This window comes from Ixodes scapularis, unplaced genomic scaffold (genome assembly GCF_016920785.2).
Source record: "Ixodes scapularis isolate PalLabHiFi unplaced genomic scaffold, ASM1692078v2 PGA_scaffold11__112_contigs__length_91849675, whole genome shotgun sequence".
NCBI lineage: Eukaryota > Metazoa > Arthropoda > Arachnida > Ixodida > Ixodidae > Ixodes > Ixodes scapularis.
The window spans coordinates 67643889-67655922 of NW_024609837.1; the positions used below are offsets into that span (position 1 = coordinate 67643889).

Genomic DNA, 12034 nt, shown 5'->3' on the forward strand with positions numbered 1-12034 from the left:
CGTGCGTCAGCGAGCCCTCGATCAAGCTTACTACAAAAATATATATATATATATATATATTTGCGGTGTTTTATATCCCGGTGAAGTGCGGGTGATTCACATATAAGTTTATTAAGGTTTTCGAATATAAGCTGTGTTTTCATATGGATTTTAAAACAAAAAAGAAAGCACAAAGTCAAGGTTCAGAAATTGGAGGAAGTATTAAACTACAGTTGGGTAGTCCAGCGATATTCCTGTCTCTTTTTCTCTCTATATTCTATTTTCCTCTGTTCAGCTGGCCTTTTATTGTATCATGCACCAACCAGCTCACCTACAGCCTGATAATCAAGTAACTGTGACCTCATCCAAGATGCCCTCCCTCTTCCTTCTTTACCTTTATCATCTTTTCTTTTGATCCCTCTCTCCCCCATCCATAACTTAGAACTGCCTTGCCCTCAATCGACGGTGTGACAATAGGTTCCAGGTTTCCTTTCTTTTAAACACTTCTCACTCTCTTACTGCATGGCGCTCGTGTCAAACTGGCCTTACTGAAACTATCTGCAGACGTTTTCAGAGCGCACATATGTAAGAATAAGACGCGCTTCGAACATACCTCAGAAGTCACCGCAGATAAGTCTGTCAGCGTATCGGTGGACACCGCGCTCTTTGAACGATGTATGGGAAGTATGACTGCCGCCCTAGCGTTTCTGGTTCTCACACGAAAAGACGAGTGCCAGCCGAACAATGACGCAGGGTTCGTCTCCTCGCTGATTGGACGAGAGTGCCGGCCGCGCGTCTTTCCAAGTGGATTCGGGGTACTCTGGCGGGTCAGACGACGTAATGAAACACGCCAGTGACGCGCTCTGTTTTGTGTATGCGCCAAACGAGAGAGTTATCTAGGTCTTCAGCGTTCTCGCCGAGTGCACGCGCTCTTTCCTTGCTCTTTCTTTACTTCGGTGAGATTTCTAGGTAGGGTCGTTCACGAGGAAGCCGCAGCGCGGCGTGAATCTATCATCTTCCTCTTCTGTTATGTCTTTCTTCCGGAGTTATGACGGAGTTGCCGTGGCACCAGACACGGCGGCGCTGCTATCGCATCTTGCTCGACGCCGCATCACATTCTGTGTTACCACTGCCTTTGTCACAATAGTGGGCGAAAGGGACGATTGATTTAGAACACAGAATGTGTTATGTAGTCGGCCCTTTCTGGCACCTAAACTCTCCGGTTTCGAACTCCTTTGACGGAAGACAATCGCACAAACGCTACGTCAGGGTTCAGTCGGCACTCGGGTCCTCGCTGGTTGGACCTGAGTCTTTCTGTAAGCTTCCCCAAAACTGTGTCATGCCTGTGCCCCGCGTTGGCTTGGCACCCTGCAGGAAGTCAAGGACTACGGCGTCATTAAGGCCTCTTGCTCACACATCATTTTTTGTCTGTGTTACATTGGCTGCGCGCTAAATTTAGCTCAAGTAGATGAGAAGTTACTCCCGCGGTTCACGTAAGCAAACAGAGCGGTATTTTTCCATATCGGACGCTAAACGAGCGAGGTCCGAGCTTTGCAGCCTTTGCCTTTCCCACCAAGATCCGAAAAAGGGGCGATTTCTTTTAGGCGATATAAAACTGTTGCAAAACATTCAGAACTGGCTGTCCGCGGAGCCGAAGGGAACGCCAGTCTGTGCAGCTCCGGTTGTAGCAGATAGGGGATTAGAGGGGAAACGAAGGCGGGCGACCGAAGGTACGTGACCAAACGTGATACCCTCTCTCTCCCTCTCTTTTTCTCACTCTCTTCAGTGCCACGTGGTAGACGCCGCGGGGGCAGAGAGGAGCGTACAGGACTTTGCGGTGTCTTGGAATTTTTTTTCCAAAGGTCAAGGCCGAAGCAGCCAGCCACACGTGCCCTTGTTTCCCCTGCCCTCCGCCCCCCTCATATCAAACATTATACTCTTCAAAGAGCCGGTGTGCAATAAAGGCAGCAATATACAAAGACGAATATCCATAAATGTTAAGGCACGTAGGTCAACACTCTTAGCGCGAACAAGTGATCCCAGGGGTTTTCCGCGTTTCTTTGAATATACCCTTTTGAGAACCTGATGAAGCATCAGTAGTGGTAGCCATTTCTTGGACACGAAGCGCGTGATTGAATCCGCATCCTCACCGAGCGCTGACGCAGATTGCGTGCCCGAGTAGCGGCGGACTCGGATAATACACTACTTGCAAAATTCCCTGCATGCAAGGCTGCGTTCGGTGCATCATGGGATATCTTTGGCCAGGGAGAGTAGTGGCATGGTTTCGATGTGGATTGCTTTGTTGACGAGGTTGTGCATCCCAGCACTGCTTGAAAATAATATCGGCGCTCCCTTGCACTGCACCCCTTCATCTTCGTGAAAGCCCCCGTTGAAACACAGATCGCCAGTGGCCGTGAGGACTGCCTAGACGTAGCGAGGAGTAGGAGCAAGGCCTGGCGGGTCATACCTTCCTGGCGGCCTAACTGGCTACCACACCAGACTGCACAACGACCCTCTCGAGTCACGGATCATTTAAAGGGGCGATGCAACGATTTTTGTGTTTTGCGCAAATACCGCTTAGAACGGATCCCTGATGTTAATGACCTGTAAAATACCCGTTCGTTTTTCACCGCACGCAATCGAAGTCGCAGCAAAAAAATTAGGAAAACGAGCAAAGTTCACCCCCTCAACTCGCAGCCAGAACAAGCGGCCATGTGATCTGGGGGGCTAAGCTCGCCTCCGGCGGGAATCTCTCCGATGCCACGTCACGAGGGAGGGGAGGAGCTTCTTTTGACTCCGCCCCGGCGAGTTTCCCACTCTACTCTTACATTTCCGACCTCCCCGGCGGCGGCGAGTTCCCCAGCGTAGCTCCGATTTTTCCCTACCGCTCCGCAGTGAAGGGTTTTTATTTTATTTAAATGGGGGATCGGTGGCCGGCTGGGCTAGCGCACACCAGCTCGGAGCACGTCGAGCGAAAGGTCCATTGCAGAACCCAGGATGCTGGGTTCAATCCCCACTCCTGCTTGTTTCCATGTTGATGAGCATCGTACCGGCGTGCAGTCGTGTAAAGGGCCGCCCACACTAGCGAGAAAACGCGCGTGGCACGCCGATCGCGGCAAGTAACAAAATGTCGCCGAAGCACAGTCAGCGCCACGAGCGCGTGCAGAGACACGCCCTTTATCTTCCCGCTTAACCGATTTATCGGCGCGCCGGGCGCGTTTTCTCGCTAGTGTGGGTTGCCCTTAACACTACTGCGGGATGGACGTTAAAGACCCCAGGCTAGTGGTTGTACGGCACTGCATCGCTAAATTTCTCATCTACAGCTGGGAAAATCTTCCGCGTTGAGGCAGACCAAGTTTTAGGCAGTATCAACATACATACAGCCCAATTTGTTTTTATTTAAATCGTAAATGACAAATAAGAATAGGTAACAGCAGGGATGCTAATTATACAAACATTGCTTGGATGTGGGCTAGTTGACTAGACATTTTGATGGTTTGCTGTTCCACGTAGATGCAAGAAAAACGCTCTTGATAAAGATATAAACTAAAGCAGAGTATAGACGAAAAACAACATACAGGAATGGCGCAGACTAACAACTGTGTAATTTCTTTCTCATCTTTCTCCCCCCACACCGCCACACAGCCACAATATTTTTTTTTTTCAAAATAGGGTGCACGTGGAGCGAAAGCTCGCGCTGCAGAACCCAGGATCGTGGATTCACCCCCACCCCTGCCCTTTTCGATGTTGATGAGCATCGTACCGGCATGCGGTCGTGTATCACTAATACGTGGTGCACGTTAAAGACCCTAGGCTAGCAGTCATACTGCACTGGCTAAATTGCTTATCTACAGTAGGTGACAATGTCGCAATGTTCTGGCATGTTCTCCTGCCGTATAAACAACTAACGGCCAATTTGTTTGTCAAAATACGGTGTGGAAGAAGAAAGATGAGAAAGAAATTACACTGTTGTTAGTCTGCGCCATTCATGTATTGCTTTTCTTCTATCATCTGTTTTAGTTTGAATTTTATCAAGTGCGTTTATCTTGCATCTACGCAGCGCAGCAACCCATAAAAATAATTGTAAAAGCCTGTAGGTAATGGTAAATTGCGTTCGTGGTTGCAGATTGCCGTAAAAACACATTTGTTTCTAGGATTCACTTTGTAGAATTTGTATGTGGGATTCACGACGGGGACGACGGTCTATTCAACGCTCCATCGCCTCAAGCCCGGTTCGCCACGCAGTTCATCGCACAGCCACCTTAGCACGTCTTTCGAGAGGCGATAGTGTTGTTGAAAATGAACGTCGTCCATGTCCAACACATTGGCGTGGTTTAAATACCTATGCCGACGGCAAAACACGAACGAAAACGCTGCCATTTTGGACGCTTCTCCCTGATCTCGCGCCCAACTCGCCCAAACTCGCCTAGGTCGGAGCCGGCAAGCTTTTCCCAACCGCGGCGGCTTCTGCCACGTCAGAATGACGTCACCGCATCTCGCCGCGAGTTCCGCAACTCTCCGACCGCCTCAAACCCTCCGTTTAACGTCACGATCTAGGGAGTGTCGGCGCGTGTCGTCATGCACGGCGCCGACCAATCGCGGCGGTCGGCGAGTTTGGCGGAGAACTCGCCTCGATCTCGCCGCGCCGAGCTTAGCCCCCCTGGAGCCGATTATATGCCGCCAATGTTGATCATAGCCATGCGCTGGGGTTGGCAGGGCACAGGACACGCGCTGCGTTCCAGACATTGTTATGGTTCGGCTGTTTTCTTCATTGCAGCGATTGGACACAGTACACTACCCGAATGCTTCTCGAGCTATAGATTATCACGAGCCCAAATCGAGTGCCTACGCAATGCTCGGGTCCAATCTATAAGCCGCATTCAAATATCGTCACTGGGCGGTACTGCTACCGGCCATCTACGTCATCAGGTTTTGTGAAGGAGAAATTGAATAAAAAGGCTGGGTTTCGTCTTCAAAATTAGAGCCCAACAAAAGAGTTTCTTGGTCAGTGGCGTTGTGTGCGAGTATCCTTGAGTCCCAGTAGTGCCAGTAAGCTCGTGTAAAGTGAAAAACATTCCAATTGAATATCGTTGCACCGCCCCTTTAAGAAGCCTAGATAATTGAAACGATGAAACAAAATGATCGGCCCAGTACAAATTTTCTTTTGTTTACCTGCACAGAAACTCTGGTATGCGAAAAGTCCCCCCCTCGCCGAAAGAAAGATAAAGTGAATTAGCATTCTATTCGTATTGGTAGGCAACGCCATAAATTTAAGAAAGGTCACATATTTTAAAATTCATGCTCAGTATTTGGTCGTGACGGGATGTTGTGAATTAAGCTTGGCAAATCTAAACAGGAACGGTGGGCAAAAGGAACCCATGATGCTTTGCGCGACACTACGCCACTAGAATGTCTTCGATTTTGCGAGAGGTCTATTGCCGCAGCGTCCACTAGAAGACACACGCGTTTGAAAAGGGTGTATCGAAAGGCTGTCATCAAAGCAGCTCGTGTGGCGGAACGCGTTCATTTGGGGCATTAACCTGAGTGGCAACAGTCGTTATCCGCGAATACCCTTCGAAGCCAAATGCAAAGAAGTACCTCTGTTGTGTGTTCGCGTTAAAGGGGCCGTGCAACGATGTTTACTTGGAATGTTCTTCCCATTAGACGAGCTCACTGGCACTAGCGAAACCCAACTAAAGTCGCACGTAACGCCACTGACAAGACACTCCTTTGTTGCAGTGCAATTTTAAGGACAAAAGCGAGCGTTTTCTTTCTGTGTCTGCTTCACAAAACTTGACGTAACTGGCGACGGTATTTGAATGCGGCTTATGCACTGGACCCGAGCATTGCGTGAGCCCTCAATATGGGCTCGTGATAATCAATAGCTCGACTACCATTTGAGTAATGGCCCGTGTCCATTCGTTGGAATGTCGACAATAGCCGATTCATAGCAATGTCTGGAACTCAGCTCGTGTCATGTGCTTTGGCAACCCCAGCGTGTGGTTATGATCAGCATTGGCGGCATATAATCGGCTCCAGATCACGTGGCCGCTTGTTCGAGCTGCAAGTTGAGGGGGTAAACATTGCTCGTGTTTTTTTAAATTTTCTCTGCGACTTCAATCGCGTGGGGTGATTAACAATCAGCTGTATCGTAGGTCATTGACGTCAGAGATTAGTTCTAAGCGGTTTTGAGCAAAATACAGAAATCGTTGTAAAACAAGGCCATTGAGCGTTACATTCATTAGGCATTACACGAAGGCGGTTAAGGTGAAATAATGCGACGGCGAAATTATTTAGCCGCGAATTAGCCTAAACGCTAGACAGAAATTTTTACTCTTATGTCGTCTTTTTCTATTTGCAAATCGTCAAAAATCTGAAGAAGTAGAAGCCGAAGTAAACCACGAAATACAAAGTTGTTAGTGAGCGCTGTGTGAAAGGAGTGTTCTTTGGGTATGTGAATGCTTGAATGACAGTTTTTTGAGTGCGCTAAACGTCGACAAACAGCGAAATTGTCGTTTCACAAAAATTGCTTTTTGAAATGTCGCTAATGGAAAAGGATAGACAAACGTAAAACTAAGATTAAAGGCTTAATCGGGGAGCGTGTGCCAGAAACAAAATAGAGAGCGAACGTCGAGAAAGCTGCGGCGAGCGTCGAAGTGTCGGCGTGACAGCCGGGAGAGAGTCTCTCGGCTGCCACGAGCGCAAGTGTCTCTCAGCGAGGCCACGCTGGCCTCGTTATTTTCTGCACGCGGTATCTCGAACATTCGTCCTTGAATGCTCGAGCTTCTAGCATTTTTGGTAAAAGTAAACGCGAATTTAGTTGAATTATGGAGTAGCGCTCCCTCTAATCTGTGCATGCGGCAATATATATGTTCTCTGACGGAGTAAGAACGGCATGGCGTCTCTTTCAGTGTCCGGCCTCCTGCACAGGCTCGTCGCCCTTCGCCGTGCTTTGACTTCGCGCGCATGCTCGAGACTCATGGGACGACGAAGCTTTATTGAAAATGGGAAGCTCGGGCTGGAGGCGGGAGAGCTTAAGGACCTCCCTGCAGTTCTTAACCTGTCGGTGACTATGATTGATAGCATTTATTGCGTAGCTTTTCTTAAAACAGGGTGACAGCTGGTATATAGATATTTTGATTGTGACTCATTCGAACGATTATATTTTTTGAAAATTACGAAAAATACGTAATATGGGAGAATCAGCAGTAGAACAGTGCACATTTTTGAAAAATTCAAGTGTTCTTAAAGTGACCTATAAAATATTGAAAGTTAAAGGTCGCAATCGTTGCGACAAAATCAATCTACTTGTAAAACATGTTACACTACCTGGACCGTGCTGAGAAAAATCCGGAGGAGCAGAATGCGCTGCGAAGGGAGGAAATGACGCAGGTCTGTATATAACGTCACGTGACCTCGCGGTATTAAACGACGGTAACGCCAGATGGCTTCCTGGTGTCGCGTCACGTCGCAGTCCCGTGACCTCAAGATGTCACGTGACGTCATACTTCGTGATATCATGTCGTCTCACTAACGTGACACCATGATTTGATGTTACGCGACGCTTTCATTGACCACCAGGGTGTCAGGCACGCCCCTCCCTCATTTGACGCCAGGGTGGGTGTTTCTTGACGTTAAGATGTCACGTAATGTCACAGTCCTTCATGATGGTTTTTAAGACGGCTCTTCATGACTATTTTCTAGTGGAATTCGGCTAAAAAAAAACACATTTTGTGTTTCTGTACTTACCCAGTTGTTCATTCACAGGAGGAAATCCCCTATCACTGGGAAAGCTGGACGGCACCGATATGTGGGCACCCTTGTCCATCGGATACGCGTCGCCGCGCTACGAGATTCTATACAACATCGATCCTATCGACAACAATTCGGCTCTTCGTTACACCAACTACAAGCTGGTCCTCGGTATAACCGAAAACGGGCAGTACGACCCGCGATTCCTGACCACAGGAGGCTCGCGTCCCTATGACGACCTGGACCTCCTGATGGTCCAGTCCACAGCGGCCAGGGTTCTGAGGGACCTTCGCAACAAGGGAGACCTCCAGTTTCCCGACCAGTGGCGGGAGAAGGCGACGCTCAACTGCGGCAACAAAGTGCCCAAGAACTTTGTGTCCCTGGCTCCGCCGTACTTGTTTGACCTGGCCAGCGACCCCTGCGAGATCAACAACATTGCCAGTTCGCAGGCAGGGGTGAGCGTTTGTTGAACGGAGAGTTGTTTACATGCATGTATGGTGCCTGAAACATGTCTCCGACTGGTGTGTTTACCGTGTTCAAAAAAGTGGTCTCTCGATTTCCGCCTGCTGACGTTGTTGAAGCGTCACGCTGTCGTCCGTCGCGGTCCTGGCGGTGAGGTGACACAGCACCGGAGGTGGAGGTTGGAGACGCCTGTTCTGCAGCAGGTTGCTCTACAGTTTGAGTCCACGGAGGCTTCGGCAGCCAGCAGTTGGAACGCTGTGACGACAGCGACACTCGCGTTTGCGTTTGCTTTTTGCCGGAATTGTTACGGCCACCCACCAGCATCGCGACATCCGACAGCGTGGCACTCCGACTTTTGTGGCGTCATTTGTTGCCACTTGGGGACCACTTTTGATGCATGGGCGGAATGGGACGCTAAACACACCAGTTGGAGACGCGTTCTAGGCGCCGCTGTACAATCCCGCGTCTGCCCACACCAGGTGTGGGCACTGCGCTTGTGTAGAAAACGTATTTGTGTGAGGTGAATCGTTTACTGGTGCCCCATGCCGACAGCAGCGCAACCACAGCGGCGTCGAGTGGGAGCCACGTGTTGGTGTATTCGCGGCGAGAAGTTTCGGTGTCACCATCTCGCGGAATCCCTGCACAACCCAAAGTGAGGACTCTTCCGAAGCTCCCGACGCCGCTGCCGCTTCTCAGAGCTGAATAGGCTTTCCTTTTAAAGGAATACTACAACGAAATTTCGGCGCTCATTTTTTGGTCTATATATGTTCAAAGGAGCAGCATCATATCGAACATACCAATATCTTGTTAAAAAAGTCACGAAAAAAAATTTTAAAACAAATTAAACGATTAGCAAAGAGCACCTGGTAAATGTCGCTAACGCCTCGCTTGTAATGCACGTCTAGGAACCTTGACAGCTAGTGACGGAGGTTGTCTCGCCCCCGGCCACGACGAGAGAAGACGGACAGGAGGAACTCCCCTCTTCCCGAGACTGCCTTTTGTGTGTCGCAGAAGTCGCTATTGTCCCCCTACAAGATTATAGAAGATTAACCCTTCACTCAAAATTCGTACAAAAGCAGCCGCTTCGGTGGCTGGAACGACTAGGCCATCCTCTCGACGTCAGCCTCGCCGTAGCTTTGCTCGTACTGAGACGACCTACGTCACGATTGCGTTAGATGTCACGTGGTCTCCGCTGGGCCTTCTCCGAGCGCTTGCCAGAGGGGGCCGTTTATAACGAGAAATACAGTCACCGGGCTCAAAATACAAACGTGCGATTGTCATTTACGGATATTGTGGATCATATTCAACCCATTTTTGAACACGACGGGAAAATTTCAAATTTCGTTGAAGTATCCCTTTAAAGGGCTACTCCACCGATTTTTTCATTGTCTCCGATTTGCTTGAAATTTTGCTAAACTAACTAACAAACATCGCGAAAATAGTATCCCAAATATTAGGTCAAAATATTGTTTTTTCGCGAAGTTATTGAATTTACAGTTTTGGTCCTCACCGTGTTTTTCAACATCGAAGTCTCTACTGGCAACAATGAAAAAGTGACGTCATGGGAAGGCAGGGGTTCACTCTTTGGGCTGTAGATTTTGTTTTAAACTGATTCGAAGCAGTTTCATGGTGTCAAAAGAATGCTTGGGAAGCTCGCTACAGTACCCGCGCTCCAGCACGGAACAAATGATTGGCATATTCTATTTTTTGGCTGCCTGCTGGACTGACAAGCCTGCCTGCCACTGACGTCACGGCCCTGAAAAGCGCGCGTATATTTGAATGTTGGTTTTTGCATCATTTTCATTTGCCGATCTCGCAATAACTATTATGAATTTCGCGATTCTAAATAGCATACCGGAGAGAGTAAAGGCCGGGGAGTCAGAAAATATAGTTAGTTGAGGTAGCTCAAAAAATCGGTGGAGTACCCCTTTAAAGGATACGACAACAAAAATTCGGCGCTCATTTTTTGGTCTCTATGTGTTCAAAGGAGCAGCATCACATCGAACATACCAATATCTTGTTAAAAAAGACTCGGAAAGGAATTTTAAAACAAATTAAACGATTAGCAAAGAGCACCTGGCGGATGTCGCTAACGCCTCGCTCCGTCTAGGAACCTTGACTGCTAGTGACGGTGAGTTTCTCGCCTCCGGCCACGACGAGAGGAGAGGGGAAGGAGGAACTCCCCTCTTCCCGAGACTGCCTTTTGTCTGTCGCAGAAGTCGCTATTGTCCCCCCCCCCCCCCCCCCCCCCCCCCCAACAAGATTATAGAAGATTAACCCGTCACTCAAAATTCCTACAAAAGCAGCCGCTTCGGTGGCTGGAACGACTAGGCCATCCTCTCGACGTCAGCCTCGCCGTAGCTTTGCTCGTCCCGGGACGTCCACATGACATCCAACGCTGTCACGACTGCGTTGGATGTCACGTGGTCTCCACTGGGCCTTCTCCGAGCGCTTGCCGGAGTGGGCCGTTTATAACGAAAAATACAGCCACGAGGCTCAAAATACAAACGTGCGATTGTCATTTACGGATATTGTAGATCATATTCAACCTATTTTTGAACACGACGGGAATATTTCAAATTTCGTTGAAGTATCCTTTTAAGCTCACTGTTTAGCTAGTGACTTTATTTTGTCGTTTTTGTTTTTATAACATGTTTTTGCATTCATTGCGGTCGATTACAAATAACTCGAAATTTATTTATTTTTTATTGAGCAAAGCTCGATTAAGCTGGTCATTTTCATTTCACTAATGTTTTAAATTTAAAAGTTTTTAAACTTTAATTGCCAGTTTTAAGAGAATCCCTTGTCCCACTTCTTTTAGAACAATCAATGGCATCATTCTCGTCCTGCTTCCCTCCCTTGAGACCAAAGGACTAGTTCTCTATCCCGATTTTGCATCTTTAAAAAATCAGTAGCCGTCAGGCAGCGATTTGATCTTATCCACACCCTGGACTTTACCAAGTTTAGAAAGATCAGCAGCAGCACCACGTTTAGTATTTTGGTAATTACAGCGAACATGTAAATGCACCCATCATATAAAGTGTGAATGACTATGAAACTTTACAGAGTTAATGCGAAAAAAAAAAGTTGCAGCCTGAAGAGGCGAATGAAAAAGCGATGCTTTTTGCGTTTGGAACGTGTACGTTGTGATAAGATGACGTATATTTAATATAAAATTCGCCTACATATATGTTAATTATCCACATCAAGGGGGAGTTAGTGATGCTCAGCGAGGAGCAGGACTTTTTTTTACTACGGTTCTTGAGGTGAAAACAAGCATAGCAGTGTGGAAAGGGTTCAGAAGATAGGGCTGGGGAGGGGGGGGGGGGGGTCATAATATTGTTTACTGGAAATGGCCTAATCTTTCTGCACCTTTCTTCGTTTTTACACCCCCGCTCCCATCCGCTAAGCACAAGACAATACACGTCAAAAATTACAGCAGGATCCCTGTGTTGCGCTTTTTGGACTCCCACGGCGACTAGAGAGAAGGAAGGGACGTCAACAACGCAGCAAAAGCAGATTGAATGTTGATTGGTGATAGTTGCTGATGACGAATTTCCGCAGGAAGAAACTAAGCTCACTTTTCCTTTGTTTTCTTCTGCGTATATTCGTCATCACCGACTCTCACCAATCAGCATCCAATCTGCCTTTGCTGCGCTGTTGACGTCACTTCCCTTTCTCTAATCACCATGGGAGTTCAAAAAGCGCAACATAGGGCCCCTGCTCTAGTTCATTTTCTTTTTCTTTCGTACATAAAAATATTTAACCCTGAAAAAAATTATCGCCAGGATTCTCTTTTTTTTTTCTGGGGGAGGGCGGATGCGTTTGGGATGTACCTGGC

At 48.0% G+C, this 12034-nt stretch overlaps 1 protein-coding gene across 1 annotated transcript in view; it reads left to right on the top strand.

Moving 5' to 3' along the window:
- LOC8040940 (arylsulfatase B-like) overlaps window positions 1-12034 on the top strand; it is a 65110-nt gene that overhangs the window by 47483 nt on the left and 5593 nt on the right. The window contains exon 8 of the mRNA XM_040205920.1: window positions 7747-8186. Within this exon, the coding sequence (XP_040061854.1) occupies window positions 7747-8186 (440 nt within the window). The remainder of the gene's footprint in view (window positions 1-7746; window positions 8187-12034) is intronic.